Here is a 24,094-nt window from a genome sequence, read left to right as displayed (position 1 = left end):
TTCCAGAGATATCAATTTTCTTTTTGTTCTCTCATACTCTTTTTTAGTGTCCGCTTCTGCAGTGACCCTTAAGAAATTCCTTGATCCCAGGGCCAGTGAGGTGATGCGTACTGCATCTATATCTGAATAGGAGAAAGTAGAAGGCTGCTTGTCCTCCATTGCGTTTTCACTCACTACAGGTGCTCGTGACTCTGCTGATTCCATAAACAAGAAGTGAGTTGAATCCAGCACCATAGGTTTTAGTAAGATTTCTTTCCCACCTGGCTGCTAAACCTCAAATATTTTTCACCTTTAAAAGAAGATTGTGTACTGTGGTGCTGTTACCTGGCTTTCTACATGGACTGTATATGCTGGAGTTTGGCTGATACTCCTTGGTAACGTGCACACAGGTGAGAAAGAAATCTTACTAAAACCTATGGTGCTGGATTCAACTCACTTACTTCTTGTTTATGGAATCAGCAAATTATTTTCTCTTTCAAGACACTTACTACATGCAAAAGCGGGGGACAGCCATGGGCTCCAATGTAGCCCCCTCATATGCCAATTTGTTCATGAGTGGTTTTGAGAACAAATTTGTCTACACTAATCAGCCATTCATCAGCTATTGTAAGCTGTGGCTAAGGTATATAGATGATATTTTTGGCATATCGGGGGGGCTCATTGGAGTCCCTGATACAGTTTGTTGAGGATATCAATGCCTCTATGACAGGCCTAAGATTTACCCTTACTTACTCTTTCCAAAAGATCATTTTTTTGGATACAACTGTATATCGACATGGAAATACATTAAGAACAGATCTATATGTAAAACCCACAGATAGAAATACTCTGCTGCGATATGAAAGTTTTCATCCTGACACTGTTTTTAAATCCATACCCAGGAGTCAACTTTTGCGTACTAAAAGAATAGTCAGAGATCAGAAAGTATTGCCAGAAAGACTAGCTTCTATGGGCAATAAATTTATCCAAAGAGGATATCCAAAAGAAAATATTGCTAAAAATATTTAGGATTTGGATAGAATACATGATAAAAAACAAACAGAGAAAGGAACAGATAGATTAGTGCTTTCAATGGAATACAGTGACAAGAGTAATGACATCTTTAGAATAGTAAGAAAATATTGGCACCTTTTGTCAAAATATAATCCAGAGATAGAATCATTTAAACTTCCCCCTATGCCATCATATACAAGGGTAAAAAATCTTAGGGATCACATAGTAAAAGCTGATATAGGTACAACTAAAATGTCTGATGTAAATTATTTAACTACCCCTAAGAAAGGCTGTTACCCCTGCTTACACTGTGCTCAATGCAATTCAGTTATAAAAGGGAAATATTTAGCACAAAATGACAAAAGAAAGCAATATACAATCAATGGGTTATATACATGTCAAACTAATTATGCAATCTACCTACTTAAATGCCCATGTGGCCTTTGTTACATTGGCGAGACCACCCAAGCCGCCAGGGATAGGTATAGTCAACATAAAGCATCCATTAAATCAAAAGATATGTCACTTCCAGTATCTGCACATTTTACAAATATGGGTCATACAGTAAGCCAGCTTCGCTTTCAAGTGATTGACCATATCCCCCATCATAGAAGAGGGGGTAATAGGGAACTAAAATTAAAACAGAAAGAAGTATGGTGGATTAAACGTTTGAACACACTACATCCATATGGTCTGAATAGAGATTATGATTTGTATTTGTTTTTATAATGGTTTTAAATGATGGAATATATTCTGGTACCACTAGAGGTCACTGTGTTGTTGAAATTTATAAACCTGGATAGGTATGGGTTAAACCAATTAATATTGAGAATTGAAGCCTGATTGGTCCAGATACCCTTTTTAAAGTCTGTCTGTTTGTTTTTAACTTATGCATGATTAAGGACTATGTAGGTCCGAAACGTCGCTTTTTACTGGTTGCTAAACCTCAAATAAATATTTTTCACCTTTAAAAGAAGATTGTGTACTGTGGTGCTGTTACCTGGTTTTCTACATGGACTGTATATGCTGGAGTTTGGCTGATACTCCTTGGTAACGTGCACACAGGTGAGAAACAAATCTTACTAAAACCTATGGTGCTGGATTCAACTCACTTACTTCTTATATATATATATCTATATATATATAAATATTGGAATAAATGGTGCTGATAGACTTGCTCGACACAGGTTTGCTTGCCACAAACCTTCAATTTGTAAAAATAACAATATCTGCGAAGCGTAATAAAGCAAAGCGTAATAAAACGAGGTATGCCTGTATATAAAAAACTAAAATTCTGGAGTTGAACATTAAGCTTGGAAAGGGATGACCTCATTTTGAAGGAAATTAGGAGATATTGATGTCCCCTAATCCCTTCAAACCCTGCTGTGAAGTCACTGGACTCATCATGACATCAGTGTCACACACAAGAACCTTTACTGAAGCTTGAAATAACAAATGTGCTCTGAATAAAAAACAGATGTTACAAGTTCCAATGCAACGATTATTTATTATAAATATATCCTCAAGTATGACAAGTTAGTCCATCTTTTCATGTCAGTGTCACCTCATAAGAGACTTATTTTGCTGTGTATCAAGATACATTTATAGCAGTGCAACCTGACATGGGAATTTATAAAATTGTTACTTGCTCAATACGCATCACACACTGTTGTACTGAGTGCACCAATATGCAATGCTCGACTTGGCAAACCTCTTAGAAAAGATTGATCATATCTAAAATGAAATAAGAGGGTTTTATTTTTTTTATCACATGAGGGGTACAGAATAGATTAAATATTTACTTCATGGCAAATAAACATTATTTTCCTTTAAAATTAAATAACAGTTAAAAAACAATCTTAAAATTTGACACGTTTCAGTTTTTGGAATTGTTAAAGTATCACTAAAGGTAATATTAGCTTTACATGACATTTTCTGCATTCTTTATATATTGTCTGCTCATACTGAATGGCTACATGTTTTATTCAGTTTTTGGATTGTAATCCATGTCCCAAAGTATAGCAATTTAATATGGTTTGTTCTCAGGTCACAAAAACGGACTATGCATAATACTGTATATAATGTATAACAATCAAGTAATGTTTATCACACAACCTATCTTCTATTTTTATAAGAAAATAATTGTCATATTATTAATAAATATTTTTCATTAGAACATTGTCTTTTTAACCTAAACCCCTTATTTATCAATGCGTTTAACTCCTGTATACATAGTTAAGTCTGCGGAATCTGTTGGCGCTCTACAAATACCTGATAATAATAATAATAATACACCAAGCACCCTCCCTTGGTGTTTCTGTTTCCTTTGCAGAAGTTAAACACAGAGTTTTTAGCCCTAACAAAACAAATATATATGCATATATATTTACAAGTTAATGTCATTAAACTAGAATGAACCGTTATGCCATTAACTACATTTAAAAAAAACAACAACAAAAACTCTTGCATTGGTCAGTTTACTTTTAGGAAAGACTAAGATATCCATGCTTATATAATAGATAAATGGCCAAAAGTATGTAGACTCCCTTATTAAATTATTAAGTTCAGATGTTCCAGCCACACCCATTCCTAACAGGTGCATAAAATCCAGCACATAACCATGAATCTGCACAGACAAACATTGTGTACTGAAGTGCTCAGTTACACAATCATGGGATTCAACAAATCAGATTGTGACATTTTTGCGATGCTAGATCTGCCCTGGTCAACTGTGTTATTCAGAGTGGATTTGAATCACGATTTACATCACTAGTCAGTAAGACCGATTTAAAACATAAATTATGCTTACCTGATAATTTCATTTCCATCGTTATGAGGAGAGTCCACGGCTTCATTCATTACTTGTGGAAAATACAGAACCTGGCTACCACGAGGCGTCAAAGACACCCCAGCCAAAGGCTTAAAGGGACAGTCAATTCTCAAAAAAACTTTCATGATTTAAATAGGGCATGTAATTTTAAACAACTTCCCAATTTACTTTTATCACCAATATGTTTTTTGTTCTCTTGGTATTCTTAGTTGAAAGCTAAACCTAGGAGGTTTATATGCTAATTTCTTAGACTTTGAAGACTGCCTCTAATCTGAATGCATGTTGACCACTAGAGGGCATTAGTTCATGTGTTTCATATAGATAACATTGAGCCCATGCACGTGAAGTGACCTAGGAGTGAGCACGGATTGGCTAAAATGTAAGTCTGTCAAAAGAGCTAAAATAAAGGGGCAGTCAGCAGAAGCTTAGATACAAGGTAATCACAGAGGTAAACAGTGTATTCATATAACTATGTTGGTTATGCAAAAATGGGGAATGGGTAATAAAGGGATTATCTTTCTTTTTAAACTACAAAAATTCTGGTGTTGACTGTCCCTTTAAATACCTCCCCCACTCCCCTCATCCCCCAGTCATTCTGCTGAGGGAAAAAGGAACAGTAGGAGAAATATCAGGGTATAAAAGGTGCCAGAAGAAGAAGCAAAAACATTTAGGTCTGCCCAATGGAGAACCGGGCGGGAGCCGTGGACTCTCCTCGTAACGATGGAAATGAAATTATCAGTTGAGCATAATTTATGTTTTCCTTCTAATACGAGGAGAGTTCACGGCTTCATTCATTACTTGTGGGAAACAAATACCCAAGCTCTAGAGGACACTGAATGAAACGGGAGGGTAAAAAGAGAGGCAGACCCTATTCTGAGGGAACCACAGCCTGCAAAACCTGTCTCCCAAAAGCTGCTTCAGCCGAAACAAAAACATCAAATTTGTAAAACCTTGTAAAAGTATGTAAGGAAGACCAGGTAGCTGCCTTACAAATCTGCTTGATAGAGGCCTCATTCTTAAAGGCCCAAGAAGAAGCCACAGCTCTAGTTGAGTGAGCCGTAATCCTTTGAGGAGGCATATGTCCCGCTGTCTCATAAGCCAAACGAATCATGCTCCTCAGTCAAAAGGATAGGGAAGTAGAAGCAGCCTTCTGCCCCTTGCGCTTCCCCGAATAGACAACAAACAAAGCTGAAGTTTGTCTGAAATCCTTCGTAGCCTGAACATCCAAGTTATGAAGTAAACGTTCCTTCGAAAAAGATGATTTAGGACACAAAGCAGGAACCACAATTTCCTGATTAATGTTGCAATCAACTTTAGGGAGAAATCCCAGTCCAGTGCGAAGGACAGCCTTATCTGCATGGAAAACCAAGTAAGGAGGCTCACATTGCAAGGCCGCTAATTCAGAGACTCTGTGTGCCGAAGCAATGGCCAGTAGAAAAAGAACCTTCCAAGACAGGATCTTAATGTCAAGAGAATGCATAGGCTCGAACGAGGGCCCCTGCAAAACCTTCAGGACCAAATTCAAACTCCAAGGAGGAGCAGAATGTCTAAACACAGGCCTGATTCTGGACAAAGCCTGAACAAAAAACTGAATATCAGGAAGCTCAGCAAGCTTTTTTTTGTAACAGCACAGATAGAGACGAAATCTGTCCTCTTAAGGAACTGGCGGCAAGTCCCTTCTCCAGAGCGTCCTGAAGGAAGGAAAGAATTCTGGATACCCTGACCTTATGCCAGGAATATCCATGAGATTCACACCAGAGTAAGTAGGTCCTCCACAACTTATGATAGATGCGATGGGTGACCGGCTTTCTGACTTGAATGAGAGTATCATTCACCCTCTCAGAAAATCCTCTTCTGGCTAAGACTAAGCGTTCAATCTCCATGCAGTCACCCTCAGAAAATCTATATTCTGATGCACAAAGGGGCCCTGTACCAGCAGATCCTTGCAACAGGGCAATCTCCATGGAGGGGACGATGACATGCCCACTAGGTCCGCAAACCACATCTTCCGTGGCCACGATGGAGCAATCAGAATAGTTGATGCTTGCTCCTGTTTGATGTGTGCTACTACACAAGGTAGAAGTAGTAATGGTGGAAATATGTACACTAGGTTGAATCCCCCAAGGTACTACCAAGGCATCTACCAGTTCTGCCTGGGGATCCCTGGACCGCGACCCGTATCTGGGTAACTTGAAGTTGAGTCTGGACGCCATGAGATCTATCTCCGGAGTGCCCCAACTGTTGCAAATCTCCACTAACACTTCGGCGAGAAGAGACCATTCCCCCGGATGAAAAGATTGTCTGCTGAGAAAGTCCGCTTCCCAGTTGTCCACACCCGGATGTGGATCACTGATAGCGAGCATCCGTGGGCCTCCGCCCACTCCATAATCCGAGATACTTCCCTCATGGCTAGGGAGCCTCTCGTTCCCCCCTGGTGGTTGATGTAGGCCACCGAGGCAATGTTGTCCGACTGGAATCTGATGAACTTGGACGAACCCAGGAGAGGCCAAACCTCCAAAGCATTTTAGATCGCCTGAAGTTCCAGGATGTTGATCGGGAGAAGAGACTCCTTCTGATTCCACCTGCCCTGTGCCTTTCCTGGCACCCCAAACCGCTCCCCAACCAATAAGCTTAATAAAGTTTATGAGGACAGGGTAGTGCCCCAGACTTTCCCGGTTCCTCTAAAGATAGCAAATATTATTTTATTAAGCCAGTCGAGAATTGCTCTCCTTCAACAAAGGATACCAAGTGAATAAATCAAATTTCTTAATAGAAGTACATCTGAAACTCGTATGCTCTATCTGAAACCCAAAAGTTTTCTTTCATAATTATGTATCTTTAAAGTGAATTTCTCAAGTTTATATGTTTATTTTATAACATTTTTGCTGTGCAGAAGGAGCAAGTTATTCCTGCAGACACAAATTCACAGTTTTGAGAATTACAAAATCAATAATATGAGATAACCTCTTTAAAATAGAAAAATTGCCCCAAATAATCCGACAGAAACCGCTGGGAGAGCATGACATTGTGAATGGATTAATCAAATTAATTTACCAAAAAAAAAAAAAATATTACAGCCATGAATATACAGCATCTTGCTATATAATTAAAAACAAATCTATATTTCAGGATAAATAACCTTTAGATTAAGATGTATCTTAAATAGAAACTATCTTTAAATAGATTTTACCTATTTAAAATAAAATCCGATTTAATAAAAAAAATAATAATCAGATTTTGTTTTAAAAAATGATCGATTTTTATCGACCCTTTATTTTAGCGAAGTGGAAATGTCTAGGAGCAACAACGGCCTAGCCATGAAGTGGTAGACCATGCAAACTCATAGAGCAGGGCCGCAGAGTGAAGAAGCAACATCAACCCAAGAACTGTGCATTAGGAGCATCATGAAATGGTTTCCAGGGCCGACCAGCTGTACACAACCCTCACATTATCATGCGCAATGCCAAGCGTTGGTTGGAGTGTGAAAAGCACGCCGCTACTGGAGCAGTGGAAATATGGAGTGATGAATCACGCTTCACTATCTGGCAGTCTGATGGAAGAATCTGGTTGTGGCCAATGCCAGGAGAATGCTACCTACTGGAATGCATAGTGCCTACTGTAAAGTTTAGTGGAGGAGGGACAATGGTCTGGGACTGTTTTTAAGGGTTTGGGCTAGGCCCCTTAGTTCCAGTGATGGGTCATCTGAATTCTATTGGACAAAAAGACATTTCAGACAGTTGGGAGCTTCCACACATAATTCACACCAGAATGGTGGCTATGTACAGAAGTCCCCCCTATATTGGAGGCTATGCTGATCAGCATGATTGGTGGCTACACACATAAGCCACTCCAGATTGGCTTAGCATTAGCTTAGCGCATTACTGCTCTGGAGCAAGCTTTAAAGGGACACTAAACCCTCTGAGATTCTTACTTTTCAGCTAACTTAACTGTAAAAATTGGCCTCAGCGGGGGGAGATTGGACAAAATAACCCAGTTAAAATACTGCAGCTCCCATTTGTTATTGAAACATATATCTTCCATATTCAAACAACTAATATAACTTAAGAAATACATACATAATAATCTTTGCTTTGAAAACATCATGATGTCCAGCATTTGTTTATTGTTTAGGGTCTTATTAATGGTATTTAACCTATTTGCAAGACAAATACACAGTTCTCTGCAATCAATAATGAAATAATAAGATGCTCTAGCATATTAGCAAATTTGTATTATTTCTCTTTATGACCTTTAATGTCAGCCTCTTAAGCAATGGCTGGCTATAGACTGACATTTCATCAACCTAAATTGCTTTGATTTAGAAACAATAAAATGAGGAAAAGGTTAACCTGCAATATCAGCAGCGGTATTTGTATAGCACAGTCCTCATCACCATTCACTTTCAGCACAATTCACTCTGAACGGTATGCTTATGCTAATATTGATTTTCTGATCTGCGAAATATATATAAAAAGACAAGAATAACCTTATCTCTTTTTTTTTTTCCTTGCTGATTTTTTTCCTTCAAATTATATATCAATAGAAATATAGATTTTTACTCTTTAAGATGTTCTATTAGGCACACTGCTAAACTCTGTGAAATACTTGTGCTGAAGTTCAAGATGCTAATATGAACTTCAGAAAGCAAAAGGTTTCTTTCAATCGTTGGAAAGGGTAGAGAATCTGCAAAGATTACAAAAAAGCAAATAATCTCTGCATATGAGGTATTTAGGTGCTGAAAGAACACTATACACAAGTAATAAAACTTATATAATAATCTATAGCATCCAGGTAGGCAAAGAGTTTGTTCCTCGAATGATGATGATATATATATATGTGTGTGTGTATGTATGTACATAATGCTATGTCCAGACCCAAAACACACCACTGCCTGTTGGGCTTTCTTAGGCTTAAGGGTCTTTATTAGAAGATAAAGACCCTCAAAGCTCATCCCAGCTCTTGAGATGTTCCAGCAAAACTAATAACATCCACCTTAGATGAACCATTTTTATAGTTACTGTTAATATCCTCGCTACCTATAACCTATTTAATAATAAATTCCAGGTTAGGCACAAAAATGAGTCTTGAATACTAAAATACTTATACAAGGATATGCATGGAAAGCCATTTTCCTGCTGTCAAAGTCATAAGTCATTAAGCATTATCACGTTGGACTTGGACTGGAAAAGCTGTAGACTTAGAAGCCATAATATATACAACTGTAGATTTGTCAAACTTTGTTACAAGTAGCATACAAAAATATAAAGAAAAAGAGTCATGGGATAGAGATGCAAACAAAGTATGAAATGGTCAGAAACAGAGAAGGGTAGGAAAAATGATAAAGGGTGGATGGGGAGAAATATAAACAGGAGACAGAATTACAGAAGACAATGGGAATAACAAAATGTTTATTCACTCACAAATGTACTAACAGATAGATATAGTAATGACAATAGCCAACATACTGAGTGTGAATGCATAAAGTATGTTATGTTTAAGCAATAAGCATGAACCCATACAGTGTTCTCTCCAGGACCTTTGTTAGTGGGTGCACCACCCGGCTGATTTTACTGACCACCCGGCTAAAATTTTAGCCAATATTAAGCTAAAATTAGCTAATATTAGAAATGTTAAAATTTTATTGCACAAATTATGATTAAATACATTTATGTTACATTATGCAATTAAAGGGACAGTCAAGTCCAAAAAAAACTTTCATTTTTCAAATAGGGCATGTCATTTTAAACAACTTTCCAATTTACTTTTATCAACAATTTTGCTTTGTTCTCTTGGTATTCTAGTTGAAAGCAAACCTAGGAAGGCACATATGATAATTTCTAAGCCCTTAAAGACTGCCTCTATTTTATTTACTTTTCACAGCAGGGGAGAGCAAGCTCATGAAGGCCATATAGATAGCATTGTGATCACGCTCGTGGCTAGTGGCAGACACTGCACTAATTGGCTAAAATGCAAGTCAATAGATAATAACTAAAAGTCATGTGATTAGGGGCGGTCAGAAGAGGCTTAGATACAAGTTAGTCACAGAAATAAAAAGTGTATTAATATAACAGTGTTGGTTTTGCAAAACAGGGGAATGGGTAATAAAGGGATTATTTATCTTTTTAAACAACAAAAATTCTGGTGTTGACTGTTCCTTTAATTTGTGCTTTGGATAAGAGAGAATGATATAATATTAGAAAATATTGCACTGCCCCCACCAGGCTACTTCAAAATGCCACCGGGCTGGCGCAATTTTCTGTGGTGAACACTGTCATATTTACCCAGAAATATAATGCAGAACAGTCAGGAATCTAATTCTGGTAATGGTAAAGGAACACAGACTTGATTTCTATACGTCTAAAGGAAGGAAAGTGTATTAATAGTAAATATAAAGAACTAGAGGCAGCACATTTGTCCATATGCACTCACGGCACACAGCACTAAAACACTCCACGTTTAGAGATAAAGCAACCCTGGTTTCTGCTTTCACTGTAAAATACAGAGCTATGTGACCAATATATCTATTCAAGCCACAATGCAACCTCCAATCTAATTTTACTTATTCACAAGGGAGTGGGGTGAGTTAAGGGTAAAACATAAATCTACTTTAGGTAGTTTTGCTGAAAACACAGTGACAGCTCTCTGCCACACTGTGTGCTCCAGTAATACCATGTTTACAAAATAACTCTCTAGGTGAACGATCAGTAATATCTGCCCTCTGAGAGATGTTTATGCTGTCAGGATGACTGAACATTATTGGGCAACTCATAAAAAATCATGCCACACTTTACTGAGAGCTGATGTGCAAAGTGAATCCAACTTCCAGTCACCGTAACAGCTTACAAGTAAGTGCCCAAGTCAAAAACATTAAAAAACAAACAAAAATAAACCTCAGGTGGCACGACATCCATTGTGGAATTGGGATCCAGACACTAATAACTCCAAGGAGCAATCCCACTTTATTACACCATAATGTAAAGGGCAGGAATTTTGAGGCTGGCTTCCACTCTTATTTTATGAATGCTGGCTGAACTTTTTAAAGAGAAAGAAGACTGATTCCTAAAGCATTGGATTTAGATCTAAACAAGCACTATTTTACAGAAAATAACACACACAAAAACCCCAGGTTTATCGAGTGTACTGTAAATATAAGACTTAGATTAATTAACATAAAGAATAACCCTTTCCCATATGAAATAAACTCTTCTTTTTACTTGCCTATTTTAGTATAATAAGGGTGATGAATCCCTATCTTTTACAATATACCAAGGGACCACACACAAAGTAAGGAGTAACTTGAAGAGGTTACATTTTCCTCCCTAGCTCCCAGGATTTATTCCTCATTCTGTGGGCTAGAGAACATATGCAACAACTTTTAGACTGAAGCATTTTCTCCTACATTGGTGTGTCCGGTCCACGGCTTCATCCTTACTTGTGGGATATTCTCTTCCCCTACAGGAAATGGCAGAGAGCACACAGCAAGAGCTGTCCATATAGTCCCCCCTCTGGCTCCGCCCCCCCAGTCATTCTCTTTGCCGCTCTGAACAAGTAGCATCTCCACGGGGATGGTAAAGAGTATGTGGTGTTAGTTGTAGTTTTTATTTCTTCTATCAAGAGTTTGTTATTTTAAAATAGTGCCGGTTTGTACTATTTACTCTACAACAGAAAGTGATGAAGAGTTCTGTTTAAAGAGGAGTATGATTTTAGCAGCAGTAACTAAAATCCATTGCTGTTCCCACGCAGGACTGTTGAAACCAGAGAACTTCAGTTGGGGGGAACAGTTTGCAGACTTTTCTGCTCCAGGTATGACTAGTCTCTTTTCTAACAAGACATAGTAATGCTAGAAGACTGTCATTTTCCCTTATGGGATCGGTAAGCCATGTTCTTAGACTCATAACAGAATGAAGGCTTATAAATGGGCTATATACTGGTTGGCACTATTGTGGGCTAAATCGATTGATTTATATAATATTTATATGATTTTTGGAGTGTTTTGAGACTTGGAAACACTTTTGGGAACGTTTTTATTACGCCTGGCAGTTTGTTAGACACCTAATCTAGTCAGGAAGGCCCCTTCACTCTGGTATGCAGAGGGAGGAGGCCTCATTTTCGCACCTTAATTGCGCAGTTACTTCTGGAAGCAGTGCATGCAGCTTCATGTGAGAGGGTCCTGTGGCCATAAAAACGATTTCTAGAAGGCTTATTTCTGTGGTGAATAACCCCCAAGGAAGGTAAAGCCGCAGCAAAAGGCTGTGGCAGGGACTGTAGTGGGTTTAAACTGGTAAATTGAACAATTAGCTCCGGTTTGCTCATTTAAGTGGTTAAAGACTTGAAATTTGTTGTGCAATACTTTCAAAGCATTAAGACACTAGGGTGCAAATTTCGTAAAGATCGGATAATTCCTTCATAGTTTTTCAAACATTCAGAAATAAAGTGTACTCTTTTTATTATTTAAAGAGACAGTAACGGTTTTGTTTAAAAACCTTTTTTTTTGCATTAATAGCCTGCCTAAGTCTGTCTAACATGTCTGTACCTTCAGATAGAATATGTTCTGTGTGTATGGAGGCCAAGGTGGTTCCCCCTTTAAATGTATGTGAAAATTGTGCCATGGCGTCCAAACAAAGTAAGGACAGTACTGTCACATTTAATAAGGTTGCCCAAGATGATTCTTCAAATGAAGGTAGTGGGGATAGTTCATCATCCTCTCCTTCTGTGTCAACACCAGTTATGCCCGCGCAGGCGACACCTAGTACATCTAGCGCGCCAATGCTTGTTACTATGCAACAATTAACTGCAGTAATGGATAATTCTATAGCAATTCTTTTATCCAAACTGCCAACACTTCCCAGAAAGCGTGATTGCTCAGTTTTAAATACAGAGGATGAGCAAGTGGGCGCTGACGATAATTTATCTGTTATACCCTCACACCAGTCTGAATTGGCAGTGAGGGAGGGTCTGTCTGAGGGAGAAATTTCTGATTCAGGAAAAGTTTCTCAGCAGGCAGAACCTGATATCGTTACGTTTAAATTTAAGTTAGAACATCTCCGCGCCCTGCTTAAGGAGGTGCTAACTACTCTTGACGATTGCGACTCTTTGGTGATTCCAGAGAAATTGTGCAAAATGGACAAATTCCTTGAGGTCCCTGTGCACGCTGATGCCTTTCCGATACCCAAGAGGGTGGCGGACATAGTGAACAAGGAGTGGGAGAAGCCAGGTATACCTTTTGTCCCACCTCCAATATTTAAGAAAATGTTCCCCATTGTCGACCCCAGAAGGGACGCATGGCAAACAGTCCCTAAGGTTGAGGGGGCAGTTTCTACGTTAGCCAAGCGCACGACTATTCCCATTGAGGACAGTTGTGCTTTCAAAGATCCTATGTATAAAAAATTGGAAGGATTGCTTTAAAAGATATTTGTTCAGCAAGGTTTCCTTCTCCAGCCAATTTCGTGCATTATTCCTGTCACTACGGCGCCGTCTTTTTGGTTCGAGGAACTAGAAAATTCGCTCAATAAGGAGACTCCATATGAGGAAGTCATGGACAGAATTCACGCATTAAAGTTGGCTAATTCCTTTATTTTAGATGCTGCTTTGCAGTTGGCAAAATTAGCTGCGAAAAATTCAGGTTTTGCAATTGTGGCGCGCAGAGCGCTTTGGCTAAAATCTTGGTCGGCGGATGTGTCGTCCAAGACAAAACTGCTTAATATTCCTTTCAAAGGTAAGACCCTTTTTGGGCCAGAATTGAAGGAGATTATTTCAGACATCACTGGGGGGAAGGGCCATGCCCTCCCACAGGATAGGCCTTTCAAGGCTAAGAACAAATCTAATTTTCGTTCCTTTCGCAATTTCAGGAACGGACCGTCTCCTAACTCTGCAGCCTCTAGACAAGAGGGTAACTCTTCCCAGCCTAAACCAGCATGGAAACCAATGCAGGGCTGGAACAAGGGTAAACAGGCCAAGAAGCCTGCTGCTGCTACCAAGACAGCATGAAGGGGTAGCCCCCGATCCGGGACCGGATCGAGTAGGGGGCAGACTTTCTCTCTTTGCTCAGGCTTGGGCAAGAGATGTTCCGGATCCCTGGGCACTAGAAATAGTCTCTCAGGGGTATCTTCTAGAGTTCAAGGAACTTCCTCCAAGGGGAAGGTTCCACATGTCTCGCTTATCTTCAGACCAGATAAAGAGACAGGCATTCTTACATTGCGTAAGAGACCTATTAAAGATGGGAGTGATACACCCAGTTCCGTCAGCGGAACAAGGTCTGGGGTTTAACTCAAACCTGTTTGAAGTTCCCAAAAAAGAGGGAACTTTCAGGTCTATTCTGGATTTAAAAATTCTAAACAAATTCCTCAGAGTTCCATCATTCAAAATGGAAACTATTCGAACGATTTTACCAACAATCCAGGAGGGTCAATACATGACTACCGTGGACTTAAAGGATGCGTACCTACATATTCCTATCCACAAAGATCAACATCAGTTCCTAAGGTTCGCCTTTCTGGACAAACATTACCAGTTCGTGGCTCTTCCGTTCGGTTTAGCCACTGCTCCCAGAATTTTCACAAAGGTGCTAGGGTCCCTACTAGTGGTTCTAAGACCGAGGGGCATTGCGGTGGCACCTTACTTAGACGACATACTAATCCAAGCGTCGTCCCTTTCCAGATCAAGGGCTCATACAGACATTGTATTAGCTTTTCTCAGGTCTCACGGGTGGAAGGTGAACGTAGAAAAGAGTTCCCTGTCCCCGTCTACAAGGGTTCCCTTTCTGGGAACAATAATAGATTCTGTAGAAATGAAGATTTTTCTGACAGAGGTCAGAAAATTAAAACTTCTAAACGCTTGTCAAGTTCTTCAATCTATTCCTCAGCCTTCCATAGCTCAGTGCATGGAGGTAATAGGACTAATGGTTGCAGCAATAGACGTGGTGCCTTTTGCTCGAATTCATCTAAGACCATTGCAACTGTGCATGCTCAAACAGTGGAATGGGGATTATGCAGACTTGTCTCCCCAGATTCAAGTAGACCAGGTAACCAGAGACTCCGCTGGTGGTTGACTCAGGATCACCTGTCTCAGGGAATGAGTTTCCGCAGACCAGAGTGGGTCATCGTCACGACCGACGCCAGTCTCTTAGGCTGGGGCGCGGTCTGGGACTCCCTGAAAGCTAAGGGTCTATGGTCTCGGGAAGAGTCCCTTCTCCCGATAAACATTTTGGAACTGAGAGCGATATTCAATGCGCTCCTGGCCTGGCCTCACCTAGCGAAGGCCAGATTCATAAGATTTCAGTCGGACAACATGACGACTGTAGCGTACATCAATCATCAGGGGGAACAAAGAGTTCCTTGGCGATGACAGAGGTATCCAAGATCATCAAATGGGCGGAGGATCACTCCTGCCACCTATCTGCAATCCACATAACAGGGGTAGACAACTGGGAGGCGGATTATTTGAGTCGTTAGACTTTCCATCTGAGGGAGTGGGAACTCCACCCGGAGGTCTTTGCCCAGTTAACTCAACTATGGGGCACTCCAGATATGGATCTGATGGCGTCTTGTCAGAACTTCAAAGTTCCTCGATACGGGTCCAGATCCAGGGATCCCAGGGCGACACTAGTGGATGCATTAGTGGCGCCTTGGTCGTTCAATCTAGCTTATGTGTTTCCACCGTTCCCTCTCCTTCCCAGGCTGGTAGCCAGGATCAAACAGGAGAAGGCCTTGGTGATCCTAATAGCTCCTGCGTGGCCACGCAGGACTTGGTATGCAGACCTGGTGAATATGTCATCGGCTCCACCATGGAAGCTACCTTTGAGACAGGATCTTCTAGTACAAGGTCCATTCGAACATCCAAATCTAGTCTCTCTGCAACTGACTGCTTGGAAATTGAACGCTTGATTCTATCTAAGCGTGGGTTTTCAGATTCAGTTATAGATACTCTGGTTCAAGCCAGAAAGCCTGTGACTAGGAAGATTTACCATAAGATATGGCACAAATATATCAGTTGGTGCGAATCCAAGGGTTTTTCTTGGAGTAAAATCAAAATCCCTAGGATTCTTTCCTTTCTCCAAGAGGGTTTGGAGAAAGGTCTGTCAGCTAGTTCTCTAAAGGGACAGATATCTGCTCTGTCTGTCTTGTTGCACAAACATCTGGCAGCCGTGCCAGATGTACAAGCGTTTGTACAGGTGTTAGTCAGAATCAAGCCGGTTTACAGACCTATGACTCCTCCATGGAGTCTAAGCTTAGTTCTTTCAGTTCTTCAAGGGGTTCCGTTTGAACCTTTACATTCCATAGATATTAAGTTACTATCTTGGAAAGTTCTGTTTTTAGTTGCTATTTCTTCTGCTAGAAGAGTTTCTGAATTATCTGCTTTGCAGTGTACTTCTCCCTATCTGGTATTTCATGCAGATAAGGTAGTTTTACGTACCAAACCTGGTTTTCTTCCAAAAGTAGTTTCCAACAGGAATATTAACCAGGAAATAGTTGTTCCTTCCCTATGTCCGAATCCAGTTTCAAAGAAGGAACGTTTGTTACACAACCTAGATGTGGTCCGTGCTTTAAAATTCTATTTAGAAGCAACAAAGGATTTTAGACAAACATCATCTTTGTTTGTCGTTTATTCTGGTAAGAGGAGAGGGCAGAAAGCTACTGCTACCTCTCTTTCTTTTTGGCTGAAAAGCATCATCCGATTGGCTTATGAGACTGCCGGATGGCAGCCTCCTGAACAAATTACAGCTCATTCTACTAGAGCTGTGGCTTCCACATGGGCCATCAAGAACGAGGCTTCTGTGTATCAGATCTGTAAGGCAGCGACTTGGTCTTCTCTGCATACTTTTGCCAAATTTTACAAATTCGATACTTATGCTTCTTCGGAGGCTGTTTTTGGGAGAAAGGTTTTGCAAGCCGTGGTGCCTTCCGTTTAGGTAACCTGACTTGCTCCCTCCCTTCATCCGTGTCCTAAAGCTTTGGTATTGGTTCCCACAAGTAAGGATGAAGCCGTGGACCGGACACACCAATGTAGGAGAAAACAGAATTTATGTTTACCTGATAAATTTCTTTCTCCTACGGTGTGTCTGGTCCACGGCCCGCCCTGGCTTTTAGTTAGGTTTAAAAAGGTTTTATTCCATACACTACAGTCACCACGGCACCCTATAGTTTCTCCTTTTTCTCCTAACCGTCGGTCGAATGACTGGGGGGCGGAGCCAGAGAGGGGACTATATGGACAGCTCTTGCTGTGTGCTCTCTTTGCCATTTCCTGTAGGGGAAGAGAATATCCCACAAGTAAGGATGAAGCCGTGGACCGGACAAACCGTAGGAGAAAGAAATTTATCATAACATAAATTCTGTTTTTATTTAGGCAAATGCAATTTAAGCTTTAAGAACAAAATAACATACCCAAAATGATAGAAATAGTACAACAAAATGGACCACATGTTTCAAACCTGTTATTAACACAATAAATTGTAGCATGTGGATATCTGGGAATGCTTACTTTCAGTGATCTCAGCTGATGCAGGATCAGTGCTATCAGCGGATACAAGATCAGTGCTATCAGCGGATGCAGGATCAGTGCTATCAGCGGATGCAGGATCCGTGCTATCAGCGGATGCAGGATCCGTGCAATCAGCGGATGCAGGATCCGTGCAATCAGCGGATGCAGGATCCGTGCAATCAGCGGATGCAGGATCCGTGCTATCAGCGGATGCAGGATCCGTGCTATCAGCGGATGCAGGATCCGTGCTATCAGCGGATGCAGGATCCGTGCTATCAGCGGATGCAGGATCCGTGCTATCAGCGGATGCAGGATCCGTGCTATCAGCGGATGCAGGATCCGTGCTATCAGCGGATGCAGGATCCGTGCTATCAGCGGATGCAGGATCCGTGCTATCAGCGGATGCAGGATCCGTGCTATCAGCGGATGCAGGATCCGTGCTATCAGCGGATGCAGGATCCGTGCTATCAGCGGATGCAGGATCAGTGCTATCAGCGGATGCAGGATCCGTGCTATCAGCGGATGCAGGATCCGTGCTATCAGCGGATGCAGGATCCGTGCTATCAGCGGATGCAGGATCCGTGCTATCAGCGGATGCAGGATCCGTGCTATCAGCGGATGCAGGATCCGTGCTATCAGCGGATGCAGGATCCGTGCTATCAGCGGATGCAGGATCCGTGCTATCAGCGGATGCAGGATCCGTGCTATCAGCGGATGCAGGATCCGTGCTATCAGCGGATGCAGGATCCGTGCTATCAGCGGATGCAGGATCCGTGCTATCAGCGCATGCAGGATCCATGCTATCAGCGCATGCAGGATCCGTGCTATCAGCGCATGCAGGATCCGTGCTATCAGCGGATGCAGGATCCGTGCTATCAGCGGATGCAGGATCAGTGATATCAGCAGAATCAAGATACGTGCTATCAGTAGAAGCAGGATCCGTGCTTATCAGTAGAAGCAGGATCTGTGCTATCAGCAGATGCAAGATAAGTGCTATCAGCAGATGCAGGATCAGTGCTATCAGCAGATGCAGGATCAGTGCTATCAGCAGATGCAGAATCCGTGCTATCAGCAGATGCAGGATCCGTGCTATCAGCAGATGCAGGATAAGTGCTATTAGCAGATGCATGATCAGTGCTATCAGCGGATGCAGAATCAGTTCTATTAGCGGATGCAAGATCAGTGCTATCAGCATATGCAGTATCCATGCTATCAGCAGATGGAGGATCCCAGTGCTATCAGCAGATGGAGGATCCCAGTGCTATCAGCAGATGGAGGATCCCAGTGCTATCAGCAGATAGAGAATCAGTGCTATCAGCGGATAGGGGATTAGTGCTATCAGCAGATAGAGGATCAGTGCTATCAACGGATGCAAGATCAGTGCTATCAGCGGATGCAAGATCAGTGCTATCAGCGGATGCAAGATCAGTGCTATCAGCGGATGCAAGATCAGTGCTATCAGCGGATGCAAGATCAGTGCTATCAGCGGATGCAAGATCAGTGCTATCAGCGGATGCAAGATCAGTGCAATCAGCGGATGCAAGATCAGTGCAATCAGCGGATAGAGGATCAGTGCTATCAGCGGATAGAGGATTAGTGCCATCAATGTATAGAGGACCAGTGCTATCAGCGGATGCAGGATTAGTGCTATCAGCGGATGAAGGATCAGTGCTATCAGCGGATAGAGAAATAGTGCTATCAGCGGATGCAAGATCAGTACTATCAGTGGATGCAGGATAAGCACTCAATTAGAGAGATACCAAAGTATATTGTCGGATTTCTTCCTAAGGTCTGTAAATTTACCAGCAGATTTATGGACATGTGTCAAAAAGATAATTAAAAAACAGATATACGCAACTAACATTTTTGGTCGAACATTGACCATAAAGAGTTTATCAGTGTGGGTTGGGATATCTGCTACCTACCTAGCAGCTTGGAGATAATGTAGAGAGCTTGGCCCCACAGGAAGAGCTTTCCATCGCGCCCACAGTTGCTGGGGAATCTTTTCTGGCTGTTAGGATTCATCTTTTCAGGTTCCACAAAGTCTGCTGGTACATAGTAGTATTTGGGAACAACAGGACATCCTGCAGAGCAAACCAATAATTTAGTTGCAGCACTGTTTGTTAAAAAACAGATAATAATTACTAAGCACATACATATGGTTGGTAATATTGTACAATGTGGCAATAGTGGACCTTGTGGTAAATTCTGTGAGCATTTTAGTGCTATAACATAATGTATCAGTATTCTTGTATTGGTTTACCAGACTGGTTATTGCATCTAAGTAATGATGTTGTTTATCACACAAGCAAATAAATCACAACAACCTATTTTATACAAAAGAAGAAACATTTAACACTCTGCACTTCACCGTGTGAATTATACATTGCTACAAGCTTCAAACAATCTCATATTTTATACTATACTTTATAATTTATGCTACAAACAAACGTACCTTATCCTTTTTTTAGCCTATATGTAATCTGCTTCCTACACATTTTTTCATAAATAAGAAGATATACGGTATATGTGGATCACTGCCCAATAATAATACACTTTATTATTCACAACAGCAGCCTATATGATTTTTAAGTGAAATCTTGAGGAAACTCAAATTATTTAATTGTTTAAAAAATAAAAATAATATTAATAAATAATAATAATCAGTGTTTCTAAAGGAGCTGCTAAAAAAGTGTGTAAATGAATCTACTTATAAAATCCAAGTGAATGGGAAGTCGATGAGTTCTAAGTTCTAGGCCTCTCTCAAAATTCACATAAAAAATACAACATTTAAATAGCTGAAATGCATGCTGTCTGAATTTTTTTTTATAATTCCCATGATAAAATCTAAGACTATAAGCTATATAAGTTTGTACACTGTAAATAAACTTAAAACATACAAATAAAGTGAAATGTGGAAATGCTGTCTCTTTAAGTGCAAAGACTCCTGTGCAAAATAGGTCTAACAACCTCTCATACTATTTCAGGTACTTATGTATTGCTGGTAATTTATCATTTCAGAGAGAGTTCACATAAAGTGCAATGTGTCATTTTCTTATGCCCTACTTTTAGGTATATGATGTCAATGCTGTTACTGTTGTTACTGTGAATCAGAGCAAAATGAACTGTTGTAAAATGAAGGATACTACATTCTATACATTTTACCAAACTGGCAAAAGAGAAGGTGCAGAGAAGACACTCTTTGCAACTTAAAATGATGGTATTTTTAAAATTCTAGTCTGCACGTAAAGAGTAAAATAAAGGTGTGTTCAGTCTTAATTTTTAATTAAACATGCACTAAAATGTATCTTTATTTTATGTCTCTTACTAACAACATAACATTTCCACCTCTTCTCCAATAGCTGTGCTACCATATGACACTGAACCGTTCAGTCCCGTATGGGTAGCACAGTTATTGGAGGAGAGATGGAAATGTCACTTTGAGACAGAAAAAAAATAGCTTTGCAGAGGGCGGCTGGAGGTGGTTGTTAGTAGAAAGAGACATAAAAACAGAATTTATGCTTACCTGATAAATTACTTTCTCCAACGGTGTGTCCGGTCCACGGCGTCATCCTTACTTGTGGGAATATATCTTCCCCAACAGGAAATGGCAAAGAGTCCCAGCAAAAGCTGGCCATATAGTCCCTCCTAGGCTCCGCCCACCCCAGTCATTCGACCGACGGACAGGAGGAAAATTATAGGAGAAACCATATGGTACCGTGGTGACTGTAGTTAGAAAAAATAATTCATCAGACCTGATTAAAAAACCAGGGCGGGCCGTGGACCGGACACACCGTTGGAGAAAGTAATTTATCAGGTAAGCATAAATTCTGTTTTCTCCAACATTGGTGTGTCCGGTCCACGGCGTCATCCTTACTTGTGGGAACCAATACCAAAGCTTTAGGACACGGATGAAGGGAGGGAGCAAATCAGGTTACCTAAACGGAAGGCACCACGGCTTGCAAAACCTTTCTCCCAAAAATAGCATCCGAAGAAGCAAAAGTATCAAATTTGTCAAATTTGGCAAAAGTGTGCAGTGAAGACCAAGTCGCTGCCTTACATATCTGATCAACAGAAGCCTCGTTCTTGAAGGCCCATGTGGAAGCCACAGCCCTAGTGGAGTGAGCTGTGATTCTTTCAGGAGGCTGCCGTCCGGCAGTCTTGTAAGCCAATCGGATGATGCTTTTAAGCCAAAAGGAAAGAGAGGTAGAAGTCGCTTTTTGACCTCTCCTTTTACCAGAATAAACGACAAACAGAGAAGATGTTTGTCTGAAATCTTTTGTAGCTTCTAAGTAGAACTTTAGAGCACGGACTACATCTAAGTTGTGTAGCAAACGTTCCTTCTTTGAAACTGGTTTCGGACACAAAGAAGGTACAACTATCTCCTGGTTAATATTCTTGTTGGAAACAACCTTTGGAAGAAAACCAGGCTTAGTACGCAAAACAACCTTATCTGAATGGAACACCAGATAGGGCGGAGTACACTGCAGAGCAGATAACTCTGAAACTCTTCTAGCAGAAGAAATAGCAACCAAAAACAAAACTTTCCAAGATAATAACTTAATATCTATGGAATGTAGAGGTTCAAACGGAACCCCTTGAAGAACTGAAAGAACTAGATTTAGACTCCAGGGAGGAGTCAAAGGTCTGTAAACAGGCTTGATCCTGACCAGAGCCTGAACAAATGCTTGAACATCTGGCACAGCTGCCAGTCGTTTGTGTAGTAAGACAGATAAAGCAGAAATCTGTCCCTTTAGAGAACTCGCAGATAATCCTTTATCCAAACCTTCCTGCAGAAAGGAAAGAATCTTAGGAATTTTCATCTTATTCCATGGGAATCCCTTGGATTCACACCAACAGATATATCTTTTCCATATTTTATGGTAAATCTTTCTAGTTACCGGTTTTCTGGCCTGAACCAGAGTATCTATCACAGAATCTGAAAACCCACGCTTTGATAGAATCAAGCGTTCAATCTCCAAGCCGTCAGCTGGAGGGAGACCAGATTTGGATGTTCGAATGGACCCTGAACAAGAAGGTCCTGTCTCAAAGGTAGCTTCCATGGTGGAACCGATGGCATATTCACCAGGTCTGCATACCAAGTCCTGCGTGGCCATGCAGGAGCTATCAAGATCACCGAGGCCCTCTCCTGTTTGATCCTGGCTACCAGCCTGGGAATGAGAGGAAACGGTGGGAACACATAAGCTAGGTTGAAAGTCCAAGGTGCTACTAGTGCATCCACTAGAGTCGCCTTGGGATCCCTGGATCTGGACCCGTAACAAGGAACCTTGAAGTTCTGACGAGACGCCATCAGATCCATGTCTGGAATGCCCCATAATTGAGTCAACTGGGCAAAGATCTCCGGGTGGAGTTCCCACTCCCCCGGATGGAAAGTCTGACGACTCAGATAATCCGCTTCCCAGTTTTCCACACCTGGGATGTGGATCGCAGATAGATGGCAGGAGTGATCCTCCGCCCATTGTATTATTTTGGTCACTTCTTTCATCGCCAGGGAACTCCTTGTTCCCCCCTGATGATTGATATACGCAACAGTCGTTATGTTGTCTGATTGGAATCTTATGAATCTGGCCTTTGCAAGCTGAGGCCAAGCCCTGAGAGCATTGAATATCGCTCTAAATTCCAGAATGTTTATCGGGAGAAGAGACTCTTCCCGAGACCATAGTCCCTGAGCTTTCAGGGATTCCCAGACCGCGCCCCAGCCCACTAGACTGGCGTCGGTCGTGACAATGACCCACTCTGGTCTGCGGAAGCTCATTCCCTGGGATAGATGGTCCAGGGTCAGCCACCAACGGAGTGACTCTCTGGTCTTCTGATCTACTTGAATCACTGGAGACAAGTCTGTATAGTCCCCATTCCACTGTTTGAGCATGCACAGTTGTAATGGTCTTAGATGAATTCGTGCAAAAGGAACTATGTCCATTGCTGCAACCATCAACCCTACCACTTCCATGCACTGAGCTATGGAAGGACGTGGAACAGAGTGAAGAACTTGACAAGCGCTTAGAAGTTTTGACTTTCTGACATCTGTCAGAAAAATCCTCATTTCTAAGGAATCTATTATTGTTCCCAAGAAGGGAACTCTTGTTGACGGATACAGAGAACTCTTTTCTATGTTCACCTTCCATCTGTGAGATCTGAGAAAGGCCAGAACGATGTCTGTATGAGCCTTTGCATTTGAAAGGGACGACGCTTGTATTAGAATGTCGTCCAAGTACGGTACTACTGCAATGCCCCTTGGTCTTAGAACCGCTAGAAGGGACCCGAGTACCTTTGTGAAAATCCTTGGAGCAGTGGCCAACCCGAATGGGAGGGCCACAAACTGGTAATGTTTGTCTAGAAAGGCGAACCTTAAGAAATGATGATGTTCTTTGTGGATAGGAATATGTAGGTACGCATCCTTTAGATCCACGGTAGTCATAAATTGACCTTCCTGGATAGTGGGTAGAATCATTCGAATGGTTTCCATTTTGAACGATGGTACCCTGAGAAACTTGTTTAGGATCTTTAAATCCAGAATTGGTCTGAAGGTTCCCTCTTTTTTGGGAACTACGAACAGATTTGAGTAAAATCCCATTCCTTGTTCCGTCATTGGAACAGGGTGTATCACTCCCATCTTTAACAGGTCTTCTACACAATGTATGAACGCCTGTCTCTTTATTTGGTTTAAGGATAAGTGAGACATGTGGAACCTTCCCCTTGGGGGTAGTTCCTTGAATTCCAGAAGATAACCCTGAGAAACTATTTCTAGTGCCCAGGGATCCTGAACATCTCTTG

General features: G+C 41.2%; 1 protein-coding gene across 3 annotated transcripts in view; it reads right to left on the bottom strand.

Moving 5' to 3' along the window:
* The window catches only part of PHKB (phosphorylase kinase regulatory subunit beta), a 1,109,273-nt gene that overhangs the window by 309,465 nt on the left and 775,714 nt on the right, over positions 1-24,094 (bottom strand). For all 3 annotated transcript variants that reach the window (XM_053701982.1, XM_053701974.1, XM_053701966.1), the window contains one exon: positions 19,225-19,383. In XM_053701982.1, the coding sequence (XP_053557957.1) occupies positions 19,225-19,383 (159 nt within the window). The remainder of the gene's footprint in view (positions 1-19,224; positions 19,384-24,094) is intronic.

Source organism: Bombina bombina, chromosome 1 (genome assembly GCF_027579735.1).
Source record: "Bombina bombina isolate aBomBom1 chromosome 1, aBomBom1.pri, whole genome shotgun sequence".
NCBI lineage: Eukaryota > Metazoa > Chordata > Amphibia > Anura > Bombinatoridae > Bombina > Bombina bombina.
Note: the sequence above shows the minus strand (reverse complement) of the source record. Positions and strands in the feature narration are given on the sequence as shown.